The sequence below is a fragment of the Capricornis sumatraensis genome, chromosome 1 (assembly GCF_032405125.1).
Source record: "Capricornis sumatraensis isolate serow.1 chromosome 1, serow.2, whole genome shotgun sequence".
Lineage (NCBI taxonomy): Eukaryota > Metazoa > Chordata > Mammalia > Artiodactyla > Bovidae > Capricornis > Capricornis sumatraensis.
In genome coordinates, this window is record NC_091069.1 from 756,767 (window position 1) to 772,070 (window position 15,304).

Sequence of the window (15,304 nt, forward strand, 5' to 3'; positions counted from 1 at the left end):
GCGCGCCCAATTTGGCGTCATCGCGGCGCGCCTCGCCGAGCGGCTCTGAGAGCTGGTGGGCGCAGATGGCGGCGGCGACGGAGGCGGGCCGTGACTCGGGGCCTGCGCAGGAGCTGCTGGCGGCCTGGAACACCGTGAGCACCGGGCTGGTGCCTCCGGCCGCGCTGGGACTGGTGAGGCCCGAGATTAGGGCGACGAGCCGGCGCGGGGTGCCCGGGGCCCCGAGCCCGCCGGCGCCCGTCCTGGCTTCCCTGCGTGTTCCGCAGCCCTTCCCTCGCGTGGGCCTGCGTCCCTGCGAGGAAGGGCGGCGGGGTTCCCGTGGCCTTCCATCCGCGCTGTCCCTTTCCCGCTTTTTCTCACCTGTCTCCACCCTCTCCGCCTCCGCGCTGCGTCCCCTTCTCATGGTTTTCTGTACTGCAGGCGTCCTCTCGAACCAGCGGTGCCGTCCCTCCAAAAGAGGAGGAGCTCCGGGCGGCGGTGGAGGTGCTCAGGGGCCACGGTCTGCACTCGGTCCTGGAGGAGTGGTTCGTAGAGGTGCTGCAGACCGACCTGCAGGCCAACATCTCTCTCGAGTTCTGGAATGCCATCTCTCAGCGCGAGAACTGTGCGGACGAGCCCCAGTGCCTTCTGTTGCTCCTCGATGCTTTCGGTCTGCTGGAGAGCCGCCTGGATCCCTACCTGCGTAGTCTAGAGCTCCTGGAGAAATGGACTCGCCTGGGCTTGCTGATGGGCACCGGTGCTCAGGGGCTTCGGGAGAAGGTCCACACCACGTTGCGGGGCGTCCTGTTCTTTTCCACTCCCAGAGCTTTTCAGGAGATGATCCAGCGCCTCTACGGGCGCTTCTTGAGAGTTTACATGCAGAGTAAGAGAAAAGGGGAAGGAGGCACAGACCCGGAACTGGAGGGGGAATTGGACAGCAGGTATGCCCGCCGCCGGTACTACCGCCTTCTGCAGAGCCCGCTGTGCGCGGGGTGCGGCAGTGACAAACAGCAGTGCTGGTGCCGCCAAGCGTTGGAGCAGTTCCACCAGCTCAGCCAGGTCCTGTGAGTACTTGGCCTGCGTGTCCTGTGTCCCTGTCCCTCCTGGCTCCTGCTTGCCCCTCTGGGTCCCACCAGCCCCTGCAGAGAGCTGGTGAGCTGGCTGGGGGTGGTCTCTGCCGCTCGCCCTGGTTCCCAAGGGTTCTCAGGATGTGTGTCTTCTATGAGTTTATGCCTCTTGTTCTTGCCTAGGTGCGTCTGTTATTCACCTTGGCTCAGGTGAATTCACCTTTGTACTCTGCTTATGCTAAGACTGCTTGATTCTACTTTCCCGGGCTGTGCAGAATTCTGCTGTGCCTATTGTAGGCTCTCGGAAGTGGAATGACGTTTGTTTTGGAATTGAGAAAAATACGCTTGCTATTTCTTCTCTGTAGAGCAAGTCAGAGATTAGACCAGCATGCTGGGCAAACTGATGGCCTTTCTAGCCTTGTGAGGAGGGAAGGATTCTGTTGTCAGACCCAGGTCCTGTCGTGCAGGTCCCCGGCTCTCTGGATGTATGAAATACCTGCTGATTGTATGAAACACCTGTTCGCCTGTTGCTGGCGTGGCTGCGTCGGGTCTGGACTGTGGCGCACGGGGCCTTCGCTGGGCTGCAGTGTGCACTTGGTTGCCCCGCGACACATGGGATCTTAGTTCCCTGACCAGGAATTGAACCTGTAACCTCTGCTTTGGGAGGATTCTTAACCCCTGGACCGCTCGGGACGTCCCGTGGCTCCTTGTGATGACTGTCAGTGTGAATGGAGTGGCGGCTGCGCAGCCGTCAGAGTCTTCTCGCTGGGCTGACGGTGTGGCGTGCTCCCTAGAAGCTTGGTTCTCTTGGGCTTTTCTGCCATCATGGGTCAGGATCAGCACTGAGAAGCAGAGACTGCTACATCTGTGTTCACGTGGCCGGAGTAGTGACATCTCTAGCTATTGTTTGAGGGCCATTGTTAGGAGGTGGACGAGGCCTTGGCCCCAGTAGCCAGAGGTGCTGACCCCTTGGGGAGAGCGGGAGGTGCCTTACCGGTGCTGCCATCTCAGCGGCTTTGCCTTGAGTTCCCCGGGGCGGTTTTGCCCCAGCGGGAGGGCTGCAGGAGGCTGTGCTGAGGGTGCGCTGCGGGTGCGTGCGCTGCGTGCGACGTGGGCGGGGCTCTCCTCCAGGCACAAGCTCAGTCTGCTGGAGCGGGTCAGCGCGGAGGCTGTGACCAGCACCCTGCACCAGGTGACCCGGGAGCGGATGGAGGACCGTTGTCGGGGCGAGTACGAACGCTCCTTCCTGCGCGAGTTCCACAAGGTGAGGCCCCTCCCGTGGATGAGAAGAGGCTGCTGGCAAAAGCGACTAGGTGCCTTGGCTTTAGAAGTGGGCAGAGTGTGGTGACCTGGGTGAATCAGGATGCTGCTGGTGACTGAAGCTGTCTTGGTGCTGGGTGGAGGCTGGTCATCCTGGGCCCACCCTGGCACCAGCGAGGAAGAGCCTGACATGCTTCCTGAGATCTGTGCAGGGCCATACGGCCAGAGGCAGCCCCAAGGTCCCGGGCTGTCCCAGCACGGGGCCTTGGGGCGTCCATGCTGTTGGGGTGTGGCCTGGGGGCTGCCCTGTGCTGCACAGCATTGTGGGAGAGCCGGGCCCAACCGTGGGGCTCTGAGCCTGCCTCACTTCCCACCCTCCCCACTCCGCTGCATCCTGCCGCCTGCCTCCTGAGGACGCGTGTGCGCTGCAATGCTGAGGGCGGGGGTGGTGTTCAGTGCAAGGGTCCCCGAAGTGGGCTGTAGCGTGCCTGGAGGCCCGGGGATAGCTGTGCTGTCCCCAGGCAGCAGACCGTCCGGGCCGTCTTGCCGGTGGCTGGGCGGCCGGTCCCCAGGGTGTGTCCGTCCACTCAGACGCAGCGCCCTGTGAGAGCTGCTGTGGTCAGAGATGAGCCTGGTGCTGGTGTGCATGGGGTAGGCCCTGGGAGGCCTCTTCAGGCCCCCATCTGCTGATTTCACTGTGCTCTTGGTCTGGGACAGGTCCCTGGGGTTCCCAAGGGCCAGCCCGCGGCAGGTAGCTGCACGCCTGCCCTGGGCTTGGGCCCTGGAGCCCCACAGCTGTGCTCTCCTGACAGTGGATCGAGAGAGTGGTTGGCTGGCTGGGCAAGGTGTTCCTGCAGGACGGCCCCAGCAGGCCCGCGTCCCCGGAGCCGGGTGCCACGCTGCGGCGCTGGCGGTGCCACGTGCAGAGGTTCTTCTACCGCATCTATGCCGGCCTGCGCATCGAGGAGCTCTTCAGCATCATCCGAGGTCAGCCCGCTCGCCAGGGGCCCCTGCGCTCACCCCTGCCCGCAGCCCAGGACCCCTGCGTCTGGAGCACAGCCGGGCCCCACCCCGCATCCGAATTGGGCAGGAGAGGCGCTGAATCTGCCCCCAGCTCTGCCCTAGCCCTTGGGCTCTGCTCCGCCCATCTGCCCCTCAGGGTGGCTGTGCTCAAGGGTGCGGGCCCCTGAGAGCACAGGGGCCGCAGCAGGCCCCGGGCAGGGTCTCTCCCTGGAGCCTGTGGAGGTGTGGCCGCTCACCCTCCAGGCCTCCCTCCAGCTGTCTGTGGGTGCACCACGTGTGCACATGCCAGGATCAGCCTCTCCCCACAGACTTCCCGGACTCGAGGCCGGCTGTGGAAGATCTCAAGTACTGCCTGGAGAGGACAGACCAGAGGCCGCAGCTGCTCGTGTCCCTCAAGGCTGCCCTGGAGACGCGGCTGCTCCACCCAGGTAGAGCCTGGGAGGGGTTAGGAAGCTTTTCTGCGGCCCTTGGGGGGTGGGGTTCTGCCCCACCCTGTGACGACAGAGCCACTCTTCAGTACGGGTTGAGGGGGCAGTGCCTCAGATCACGGGGGTCTCGGGGTGACGTCGCAGTAGGACCTGCAGGTCGCCTGACCGGGGTGTCTGTCTCCGTGTCATCGTGTTGCTCGGGGTCTCCTGTCCCAACCGCAGGCGTGAACACGTGTGACATCATCACCCTGTACATCGCCGCCATCAAGGCGCTGCGCGTGCTGGACCCGTCCATGGTCGTCCTGGAGGTGGCCTGTGAGCCCATTCGCCGGTACCTGCGGTGAGCGCGGGGCAGCTGAGGGAACCCTCAGGGCCCCCAGCCCCACTTGTGCTGCTGAGCCCCCTACAGGCCTTGGTGGAGTGAAAGGACGTGGTCCCCTGGGCACCAGGTGTCCTTCCAGGTCGGGCAGCCCAAGCTGGGCACCTTCCTTTTGCCAGTGCTGGCTGTGGGCCTGCAGCCCAGGGCCACCACACCCGTGTGCAGGCCCAGGGCCAGGTCAGCACAGACAGACGCACAGGCTCAGCTTTGCCTGGCTGCGAGCTGGCCCAGGGCTGATGGGAAGGGTGGGTCTTGTGTTGGCCTTTCCACCCCGAGGAACAGAGCCTCTTGACTGTTGGCCAGGGAGCGCAGCCGACCAGGAGCCCCTGGGGCAGTAGAGACTTGAGCCTGCTGACCCCTGGCCCTGCATGGCCTGGTCCGGATCTGTCTTGTCGTCTCAGCCCCTGATGCAGAAGACGGTGGCTTTTTAATTTTGGGGGGTGGCAGTGGAGTCTGATGGCCTTGCCTTTAGCATGTGACTGGTGGGTGCTGCCTGTGGGGGTCGGTGGGGTCACGGGATCAGCTGGAGCAGGCAGCGAGGGCTCATGTCCACCAGGACGCGGGAGGACACAGTGCGGCAGATCGTGGCGGGGCTGACCGGGGACTCGGATGGGACGGGGGACTTGGCTGTTGAGCTGTCCAAGACGGACCCTGCAAGCCTGGAGACCGGGCAGGACAGTGAGGATGACTCTGGCGAGCCGGAGGACTGGGTCCCCGACCCCGTGGACGCGGATCCAGGTCAGCGTTGGGCAGCTCTGCGAGGCCCGGGGTCGCGGGGGGCCCGGTCGGGTCAGAGTTCGGGTTGTCGCTACACGTGCTCGAGCTTGAGGAGGTCCTTGGTCAGTGCCCGACCTGGCCTGGTTCCCCAGGGTGCTCCCTCTGGCCGGCTGGGCCCATGTGGGTGGTGGCCCCCATCAGAGCCCTAAGGGGTGCCCTGCCTGCCCCACCCCCCACCCCCTGGCCCTGCTGCTTCTGCTGGAGGAGGGGCAGGTTTCTGCACATCCGCACCAGGGACCCAGAGCCAGGCCTCACGCAGGGGTGCAGTGGGCAGGCTGCTCGGCACAGACGGCGCCACCTCCATGTCTGAGGCGCCCGTGTGCCTGGCCTCCAGGGAAGTCCAGCTCCAAGCGGCGCTCCTCAGACATCATCAGCCTGCTGGTCAGCATCTACGGCAGCAAGGACCTCTTCATCAACGAGTACCGCTCGCTGCTGGCCGACCGCCTGCTGCACCAGTTCAGCTTCAGCCCTGAGCGGTGAGGCCTGCGGGGGATGCCCTGCGTCCAGGGGAGGCCCTGCGTCCAGGGGAGGCCCTGCGTCCAGGGGAGGCGTGGCCCTGACTCGGGACAGCAGTCCTCTGTCAGCCCCAGTGCACAGCGGAGACGAGCGCGGTCCCCGGCCCGGCAGGGGCCGGCCAGTGCTTGACCACTGCCCCGGGTGCCTGGGGATGGCTGGAGAACCGGAGCACAGGGTTAAGGCTGAGGACCTGAGGTCCTGAGTGGGGAGAGGCTCGGCACCGGAGACCTGATCCTAGGGGCTTCCTTCCAGAGCCAGGGGAGGGCAGCGGGGGGGCGGGGCCCTGGAGCCCGCCTGTGCTCCCCGCCTCAGCCCCGCACACCCCTTCCTGGCTAAAGACATCTGGGGGTGGCTGCTCCCAGGGCTGCCGCCTGGCCTCCCGGGCTAGGGACGTCCCTGCTCTGGGGACGGGGGCACAGGGCAGTGGGTGTTGCCCTGCAGGGGCTGCCTGGGGCGGGGGCGCTGAACCCCTCAGAGACGCATCCTTGCAGGGAGATCCGCAACGTGGAGCTGCTGAAGCTGCGCTTTGGCGAGGCCCCGATGCACTTCTGTGAGGTCATGCTCAAGGTGGGCGCCCGGGCCCCACACAGCCACCTGGTCCCTGCCCCCGCCCAGACCCTCAGGAGGCCCGTTTCCCCAGGACATGGCGGACTCACGCCGCATCAACGCCAACATCCGGGAGGAGGACGAGAAGCGGCCCGCTGAGGAGCAGCCACCCTTCGGAGTCTATGCCGTCATCCTGTCCAGCGAGTTCTGGCCACCCTTCAAGGACGAGAAGCTGGAGGTCCCTGAGGACATTAGGGAGGCCCTGGAGGTCTACTGCCGGAAGTATGAGAAGCTGAAGGTAGGGCTGCGCTGCTGGGGCTGCGGGCGCCTTGGCGAGTCCTGCGTCTGTGCTCTGGGCTCCATGCCCTCTGTGCCCTCCCGGGAGTCTGCCTGTGCACACGTGCCGTCTGGGCGTGCGCGCGCGCTCCACGCTCTGCGGGGCCTGACGGTGCTGGCGCGAGCCTTGACCCTGAGCTGCCTCTGCAGCGCCCGCCCGCCTCTTCTCAGAATCCTGCACTGGCATCGGTGCTTGGCCCAGGACACCCGCTGTGTCCCCTCCATGGTCGTCTCCAGGGGGTCTCCTGGCTTCTCTTGGGGTGTTCGGCGGCTCCTCTGGGTTTGCTGTGAGCCGGTGCTGGGGCGGGCTGCGTTAAGGCTGAGGATGTGAGGTCCTGAGTGGGGAGAGGCTTGGCGCCGGAGAGCTGATCCTAGGGGCTTCCTTCCAGAGCCAGGGGAGGGCGGCGGGGGGCAGGGTCCTGGAGCCCGCCTGTGCTCCCCGCCTCAGCCCCACACACCCCTTCCTGGCTAAAGACATCTGAGGGGCCCTCCCCAGCCTCCCTCTGTGACCCAGCGCGCCTGTCAGGAGAGACCCTGCCAGCTTCCTCTGGGGCGTCCCCCTGGGTCTGAAGGTGGACTCAGACACGGCCCCCTTCTCAGGTTGGTGCGTCCTCCAGCTGGGTGCTGGGGCGCCTGGGGGGCTTCTGCTCCCCGCAGCGGGTCTCCTGCCCGAGGCCAGCGCCGCACACGCGGGGGTGGCCATGGCCTCTGCTGCAGACTCAAGTTGGGGTTGAAAAGGTCACGGTTCCGAGCCGCAGCGCCTGGTTAGGACCTGGCCAGCTGCCGACTGTGGAGAGCTTCAGCGTCACACCCCCTTCAGAGCCGTGGGGGCTGCATTACTCGGGAGCAGCGCTTGGCCCAGAGTCACCCTACCAGTGTCCCCGGTGGCGGCCATAACAAAGATGACAGACAAGTGCCTTGAACATGACAGCCATTTTCTGAGTTGCAGCAGCTGTCGAGCATCTGTGGTGCCAGCAGAAACTCAGGTTAGGGTGTTAGCAGGGCGTGCCCCTCCACAGGCTCCGGGAGGGGCCTCTGGCCTCGAGGTGGCTCCTGGCTGTGGTGCGCCACTCTGGCCCTGGCTCGTGTTACCCGGCCTCTCCCAGGGTCTGTGTGCAGAGTCCCCTCTTCCTCCGAGGACCCCAGGCCCCGCCCCGTGTGACCGCACCTTGACAAGCTGCCTTTAGGGACCCAGGCCAGCACCCCTGCCCTGCTGCTGAGGCCTAAGCCTGTGTGGGCATCCACACAGGTCTCAGCATCCAGTGCCCAGACCAGGGCGCCCACGCCTCTCCTGGGCCCCCCATGCCAGTCCCAGGACTGGCTGGCTGATGTGACTTTGACACAGCTCACCTCTCGGGCCCCGCGGGCTCTGCCACAGAGTGCGTGGAGTGGTGCGCTCCTTTGGGCTCGCCGGCCCTCCTCGGTTTCCCCCTCGATTCACACGAGCAGTGAGGAAGCTGCAGGCTGCTCCTCCTACGCTTCACGTGAAATCTCAGCCCAGCGCCCCGCACCTCCCTCCAGCCCTGCTCGCCCCAGCGGAGCTCGTCTGCCGCTCCTTCAGCGGTCGCCTTGCAGTCATGTCCAGCGGCGCTGCGACAGGCCTCACCGGAAGGGGCCTTGGGGTCGGGTTTCCCCCGGTCGTCTCCCCAGCGCAACCCCAGCTTTCACGAGCACGCAGCTCAGAAGGTTCCAAGTCCTCCCCTCCCCCAGCGCTGCAGCCACAGGCACGTTTCTGGGAAAGGTGCTTGCTCCAGCGTCACGCTCCGCCCACACTGAAGTCCCACCGCCGCTCCGCGGTGGCCGTGACAAAGCCTGCTCGCCAGGTGGCAGAGTGGTACGACCTGCTCCTGACCCTGCAGGCCGGGTCTGAGGTGGAGGGCTGGGCGGGGCTGCGGGCCTCCTGGAGGCTGCAGAGGAGTCCCTCCCCGGTCTTCCAGCCCCGCTCTGCTTCCCCTGTCTGCGTCCCACCCACCCTCTGACAGGCACACTGGTCTACTAGGTTAGGGTCCGCGTCGCTCCCAGACCGTGTCTTCCCTACCGACATCCACAGGGCAGGTCACGGTCTGAGGTCCTGGGATCAAGAAGTGGGCGTGTCTCGGAGGGACACAGGGCCTGGCTGCTGGTTGCTGCTGGCTGAGGGCGGGAGCTGGGAGCCCACCCGGCGCTGGTTTGGCTGCCACTGCAGCTGTTACCCGCCGGTCGGGATGGGAGCCCTTTCCCGCCTGCTCCCAGGCTGTAAAGCCTGGTTCAGCGGGACCCGCCGAACGGCCCGCGCTGACCCTGTCCTCCGCAGGCCATGCGGACGCTCAGCTGGAAACACACCCTGGGCTTGGTGACAATGGACGTGGAGCTGGCTGACCGCACCCTGTCCGTGGCGGTGACCCCGGTGCAGGCTGTGGTCTTGCTGTATTTCCAGGACCAAGGTGAGCTCCCCAGCTGCGCCCCACCCCGCTTCGGCCACACCCCCAGGAGAACACGGCCTGTCTCCCGAGGAGGGAAGGCGGGCCCGGGCGGCTCCCCGCCCCAGCCCTTCTGAGCTGGGCCCGTGAGGGGCACGGCGGAGCTCGCCCGCCCACGCCCCGCCGCCTGCCCGCAGCCAGCTGGGGCCTGGAGGAGCTGAGTGAGGCGGTGAAGATGCCGGCCGCGCTGCTGCGGCGCCGCCTGTCCGTGTGGCTGCAGCAGGGCGTGCTGCGCGAGGAGCCGGCCGGCACCTTCTCAGTAGTGGAGGAAGAGCGGCCGCAGGACCGGGACAACATGGTGCTGGTCGACAGCGACGACGAGAGCGACTCGGGCCTGGCCTCGCAAGCCGACCAGAAGGAGGAGGAGCTGCTGGTGCGCCCTGCCCGTCGCGGGAGCGGGGCGGGGCGGGGCGCCGCGGGGGCGGGGCGGGGCGGCCTGACCGCGGCGGTTCCCGCAGCTTTTCTGGACGTACATCCAGGCCATGCTGACGAATCTGGAGAGCCTGTCGCTGGAGCGCATTTTCAGCATGCTGCGCATGTTCGTGGTCTCCGGCCCCGCGCTGGCCGAGATCGACCTGCAGGAGCTCCAGGGCTTCCTGCAGAGGAAGGTGCGCGACCAGCAGCTCGTCTACTCCGCCGGCGTCTACCGCCTGCCCAAGAGTTGTGGCTGAGCCGCCGCTGGGCCCTGCCCGCCCGCCAGGATGCGAGTAAAGAGATGGTTCTTCATCCTCCGTGTCGTGTCGGCTCTGTGGCTCCAGGGTGGGCGTGTGCCCCAGTTCTGCACACTGGCCTCTCCACATCCAGGCGGAGCGGGGCCCCCCAGCAGGTGGGGCTGCACCCCTGTGTGGGCTCCAGGCCGGGAGGAGTCCCGGCACGTGAGCGTCCAGTCACCGTGGCTAGCGAAAACCCACGTCAGGCTCGTGGCTCCAGCCAACGAGGGGCCAGCCACCTGGGAAACACCTCCTGGATCTCCACCCAAGGGCCCCCCAGCCCTGGCCTCACCCCTCTGGCCCTTGGGAGAACTCTGGTTCCCCTCCCTCTACTCTGCCTGAGGGTCCAGCCCCCCAGTGCTGGGCTGAGAGCCCCAGGGCTCCTTTGCGGGCCCAGTGTGTTAGAACGTGTGAGGCAGGTGAGCAGACAGGCGGCCCGTCGCGTCTGCAGCACGGGTGGCTGCCTGCATCCCTGCTGTGGTCCAGCAGTCAGTGCTGGGGGCTGACAGTGAGCCGTGCTTCCTGAAAAACCCATCCCTCCCACGCCTGAGGTGTGGTTGGGGGCGCCCGGGAGCCTGGCAGTTCCCCTGAGGGAGAGGCCGGGCCCAGGGAGCCAGCTGTCCCCAGGGCTGTGCACAGGCCCTGTCCAGCCACTCTGGGGGCCCAGCACTGGCCTCGCCCCAGCTCCCAGGAGGCGGTGGGGTGGGTGTTGGTGCCAGGCCTGAGGCCTTCAAGCTGTGCTAAGCACCATGGGCACCGCAGCCCAACCTACATTCATCCAGCTTGTTTGGCTGGACCCGCTCAAGCCTGGTGGCACTGCCCCTCCAGGTGACAAAGGCCCCTTTCAGGACAAGTGTCTGCTCTGCCCACCCCCCTCCGCAGGGCCTCCCGGCCCCCCGGCTCCCTCAATCTGCACCCCAGCGCCCCCGCCTGCCCTGCTCTGCTCGAGGGCCCCAGTGCTGGCTCTGCTTCCGGGACTCTTCTTTTTTTTGGCCACACCAAGGGTCATCTGGGGTCTCGGTTCCCCGATCAGGGACCAAACCCCAGCCATGGCAGGGGCACCCGGAGTCCTGACTGCTGGGCCACCAGGAGCTCGTTCTAGAACTCCTTATGCCCTAGGGTGGGGTTTGCCGTGGGGTTTGAAGGAAGATGTGGAGGGCCTCACAGAGCCTGAGTGGTCTGTGGATGCTGAGAGGCCGGCAGGTGTACCCCTTGGACTTGGCCTGCCGGGGGTCTGTGCTGTGGTCACGGGAAGAGGACTTCCTGCCTGGCACTGGGCCGGGCCTGTCTTCGTTCTCCTAGCCTGGGTGAAACCGGCTGGACCTGCCTGGCAGGGTGGCATCGCCAGCCCCTGGGTGTGGACACACCTGCCCCAAGTCCCTCTGGCCTCCGTGTGTGGGCGGGTGTGGTGAGACCCAGCGCCTCAAGCTGCTGCTTCACTCATCGGGTGCAGAGGTGTGCCAGGAGGCGGCCCCAGGTGGGGGCCAGGGAAGTCCCTGGTGACCAGGGGTTGGCTGCAGCCCCCAGTGCCCTGAAGGGTCAGGTGTGGGACAGGTATTTCCTCCTGCTGCCTGAGTTTGCTTGGCAGGTCCTGAGGGGAAGGGCTGAGGTTAACCTTGAGCTCCCGCGAGCCACACTTGCCTGGTGTGCGGGAAGGTCACACGGGGAACAGACCGCAGAGCTGGCCATGAGTTCTAACTAACAACACAACTAACCCAGAGCTCCCGGTGCTGTCGTAGTGGTTTCAGAGCCGCCTGCTCTTCAAGGGTGTTCTGCAAACGCTGCCGGGTCCAGGCCTCCTGCCTGTCTCAGTCTTGGGGGGAGTGTGGGGACACTAGGCAGCTGCACCCCCGGCCAGCCTCTCGCCACCAAGCTGCTGCAGCCCTCATCCTGACAAACGGAGGCTGGGGCTTGCCCACTGTGGACCTCTGGCTTTCCAGGCCGCCACCTCCCTGCCCCCAGGGGCACAAGTACAGGTGATACTGCTTCAGGTGAAGTGGTCCTCCCCCAAGGCCAGGGCAGCCCTGCCGCCGCCCTGCCTCAGATCTGGCCGGGGCACTCCAGGCCGCCCTACCAGGCCTGTCCATCCTGGAGCCTCCTGCCCGGGGCTCCCCGAGGCCCCCAATGCCCAGGGCAGCGAAGCTCCAGGACAGGCCCTGCCCCCGCCCTCCCTGCCTCACAGCTCCATTGTGAGGTCAGCGCCTTCCGCCGAGCTCCAGCCAGAGGCGTGCGGCGGGCCGGGGGCTGGACATGGCCGCCTGTCCCCAGCCCGACTCCTGCCTGCTCGGCAGCCCCCTCGGCCTCGTATGTCTGTCCCTTTTGCTCATCCCTGCTGCAGGTGTGGCCTCCCCCAGCCAGGCCCGGGGGCCATGGGGGCGGGGTTCAGGGGTCAGCCACTGGCGGGTGACGCGGGCCCTTGGCCGCCCGGGCCGTGTCTCTGCAGCTGGAGGCTACTGCGAGTGCAGCCTTGGCCTCAGCCGCGAGGCCCTCATCGCCCTGCTGGTGGTGCTGGCAGGCATCAGCGCTAGCTGCTTCTGCGCCCTGGTCATCGTGGCCGTTGGTGTCATTCGAGCCAAGGGGTGCGTGAATCCCAGGGCCGACTGGTGGGGGGGTGGGGACTGTGGGTCAGGCTGTTCCCCCAGGCTCCCGGTCTCACCGGGTGAGGTCAGCAGGAGGGCTTGGGAAGGATGTCTCCCAGACTGGGGCGGGGAGAGGTGGAGGGAGGCACCTCTGGGTGCCTGGAAGCCAGCTGAGCTGTTCACAGACTCACGCCTCACCTTTGTCCCCCCACCCCAGTGAAACGTGCCCTGCACACATGGACAGCAGGTGAGTGAGTCCTCCTCCTCCCAGGGGAGGGCCCCAAGGGTGAGCTGCGCCCTGGGAGGTGGCCGCTGCCTGGGAGCTGGAGGCCTAGGTGGTCGGGGTGGCCTGCAGCCGGCCTGACCCGGGCCGTGTTGCGCAGGATGGTGGGGCACTTCGGGCTGCAGGAAGGCCATATGGATCTGCGCACGGTGCACGTGGAGTCTCACCTCATGGACCCCGACACGGCGGTCCCCATGATACAGCCCCTGGAAGAGCATGGCCTCATGACCATCACCATGGACTCGACTCTGGAGGAGCCGCCCCCCCCACCTGAGTAGGGCTCTGGGCGCTAGCGGGAGGGGAATTAAACGGTATTTAGTTACTCTGTGCTGTCCTCCCTGGGCCCCTCGGGGGGTGTCCGTGGTGGGGGGGCCCTGCACGCATCTGGTCGCCCCCTTTCTCTTCACTGGGGAGCCCGCTCTAGGCTCGCGCTATCCACCCTCCGGCTGGTCCACACTTCTGGGTGTCTGCCCTTCCTGCATGCCTCAGCCTGGCTCCTCCCTGCCTCTGCCTGCTGCTTTGTCCCGTGAAGCCTGCAGGCCCCGGCCCCTGCCCCACCCCGGGAAAACACTAAGACAGGACCTGTGACTCGCCGGAGTCCAGAGAAGCAGCATGTGACTGGAGCACTTGGGCCGCGTGCCCTACCCCACCCATGAGTTTCCTTGAGGTTCCGGGAGAGCCCTTGTGGCGGGGGGGGCAGGTGACTGCCTCCCCTTCCTCAGGAGTGCTGCCCTCCCCCCGCCCCCCACCACATCTCCTGGACCGCGGGCTCAGGGGCCCCTCAGCCGTCCACCATGGGGATGGGGCCGTGCTAGGTGGGGACTGCTGTGCGCGCCCTGGGATCACTTGCTGAGTGGAGACAGAGGGGGCTGCGCAGCAGGGCGCACTGGCTCCTACGTTGAGTCGCTGCTGAGTTGGGCAGGGGAGGGATTGTGGGGGATGGCGTGGTCCAGTGGCTCAGGCCTCCTGGGCTCACGGGATGGCGCACCACACAGGTGAGGAGGGGGCGCGGTCTTTACAGCGCTGCTGGCCCGGAGCCAAGTGGAGCTCAGAGCTTTGGGACAGGTGGCTGGCAGTGCCCTGCCTTTGGCTGTGTGCCCAGCCTCCACCCTAGGCGCAGGACCAGCCGTGGGACAGGAACTGCCTGTGCTCAGAGTCGATATTTGTGCGGCCGCCGCAGGGTCGGACAGGCTCTGGCAACACGCGGACAGCGGACCTCCACGACTGTCCCCATGCAGAGTCCCTCCTTTCCCTCGTGGGGGCCGCCGCCGCCGCCGCAGCTGCTACTGCTGCTGTTGCCGTGGCCAGTCTGGACCCAGGCGCCCGCCGCAGCCGCCTCCTGGGGAACCCCGGGCGCCCTAGACTGCCCCGAGGCCTGCGTGTGCGCGCCGGGGGGCCAGGCCAACTGCTCGGGGCGCGCGCTGCCCGCCGTGCCAGGGGGCTTGAACCGGCGCGTACGCGTGCTGCTGCTGAACCACAACCGCGTGCACGCGCTGCCTCCCGGCGCCTTCGTGGATGCCGGCGCGCTGCTCCGCCTGGACCTGCGCGAGAACGGACTGCGCTGGGTGCACGCGCGGGCCTTCTGGGGCCTGGGCGCGCTGGAGCAGCTAGACCTCAGCGCCAACCAGCTAGAGGGGCTGCTGCCCGGCACTTTCGCGCCACTGCGCGCTCTGCGCGCCCTCTCGCTGGCTGAGAACCGGCTGGCGCGCCTAGAGCCCGCGGCGCTGGGCGCGCTCCCGCTGCTGCGCGCGCTCAGCCTGCAGGACAACGACCTGCCTGCGCTCGCGTCCGGGCTCCTGGCTGGCCTGCCGGCTCTCAATACGCTGCGCCTGCGCGGCAACCCCTGGACCTGTGGCTGCGCGCTGCGCCCGCTCTGCGCCTGGCTTCGCGGACACCCGCGGCACGCGCCAGGTGAGCCCTCGGGGGCGCGGGCGGGCCGGGCGGGCCGCTACCCCCGCGACCGTCTGACGCCGCGCCCGTGTCCCGCAGAGGCCGAGACGCTGCTTTGCGTATCGCCGGGGCGCCTGACGCTCAGCCCCTTGACCGCCTTCCCGGACGCCGCCTTCAGCCACTGCGCGCGGCCCCTTGCCGCCCAGGATCTGGCCGTGGTCTATGCTCTCGGGCCCGTCTCCTTCCTCGCTAGCCTGGCCGCCTGTCTGGCCCTGGGCTCCGCGTTCACTGCCTGCGGCGCTCGCCACCGCCGCCGCCGCCGCCGCGCCGCCGCCCGCCGCCAGCAGAGGCGGCAGCCGGATCCTGGCCCCGGCCCAGCCTCACCTGCGGCCACCGCCGCCCAAGCTTGAGGGGCCGCGGCCGCCCTCGAACCTCTCCCCACCCGCTTGCCCCTCCCGCATTCCTGACGGCGTCAACAAGCGACTCAGCTCGAAATTTTCGCGACATTCCTTTCGGCATCACCACTGCACACAGCGGGCGGGGCGGGGGTCGGCGCGCGCTGGGCCCCTGGGGTGGAGGGCCCGGGCCGCACGGGGGAGGCGCGCCCGGACGCGGAAGGGCCGGGCCTGCACGCGGCGGGGCTGAGGCTAGTCCCGAGCCCGCGTCTGCGAAGCCCACCCTGGGCGGCGGGCGGAGGAGGCAAAGGGAAGGCTCCGCCCTCGCAGGGTCCGGAGACTGGGGGGAAGCAGTGGGGGGCCCGAGCGCGCCCCGGGGAGGCGCTGCCAGCGGGTGGAGCTCAGGGTCTGCAGTCCAGGAAGGGCAGGGCCAGCTCAGAGGACGGGGTGAAGCGGAGAAGGGGTACAGGCAGGAAGGGGGAGGTGGGGTGGAGGCCGTGCGGTGCGAGGGCGCGGGAGGGGTGGCCCCGCCAGCCCGGGCTAAGGCCCACCGTAGCTCTGGGAGTGGCCGGGAAGGATGGGGCTCCAGTCTCTGCGCCAAGCCCCTCTGCCGGGCCGAGTCAACTGCTCCCCCTGCCGCTCAGAGACCCCAGGGCCCTGCCTCTGCCGGAGCGCCC

The 15,304-nt window shown here is 67.6% G+C and overlaps 3 protein-coding genes across 3 annotated transcripts; all 3 read left to right on the forward strand.

Annotated features, from left to right (window-relative positions):
• The first annotated feature begins 50 nt into the window (after positions 1-50).
• On the forward strand, positions 51-9,450 carry ANAPC2 (anaphase promoting complex subunit 2). Its single transcript, XM_068965757.1, has 13 exons — positions 51-173; positions 421-1,043; positions 2,178-2,310; positions 3,119-3,293; positions 3,638-3,757; positions 3,980-4,097; positions 4,693-4,874; positions 5,248-5,389; positions 5,921-5,996; positions 6,070-6,273; positions 8,605-8,734; positions 8,908-9,143; positions 9,229-9,450. Exons 1-13 carry the CDS (start codon positions 66-68, stop codon positions 9,439-9,441), a joined length of 2,460 nt encoding a protein of 819 aa, XP_068821858.1. The 5' UTR covers positions 51-65; the 3' UTR covers positions 9,442-9,450.
• Positions 9,451-11,730: 2,280 nt separating this feature from the next.
• TMEM210 (transmembrane protein 210) lies at positions 11,731-12,620 on the forward strand. Its single transcript, XM_068988067.1, has 4 exons — positions 11,731-11,818; positions 11,924-12,059; positions 12,277-12,306; positions 12,443-12,620. Exons 1-4 carry the CDS (start codon positions 11,731-11,733, stop codon positions 12,618-12,620), a joined length of 432 nt encoding a protein of 143 aa, XP_068844168.1.
• Positions 12,621-13,574: 954 nt separating this feature from the next.
• LRRC26 (leucine rich repeat containing 26) lies at positions 13,575-14,642 on the forward strand. Its single transcript, XM_068988074.1, has 2 exons — positions 13,575-14,253; positions 14,332-14,642. Exons 1-2 carry the CDS (start codon positions 13,575-13,577, stop codon positions 14,640-14,642), a joined length of 990 nt encoding a protein of 329 aa, XP_068844175.1.
• The last annotated feature ends 662 nt before the right edge of the window (positions 14,643-15,304 follow it).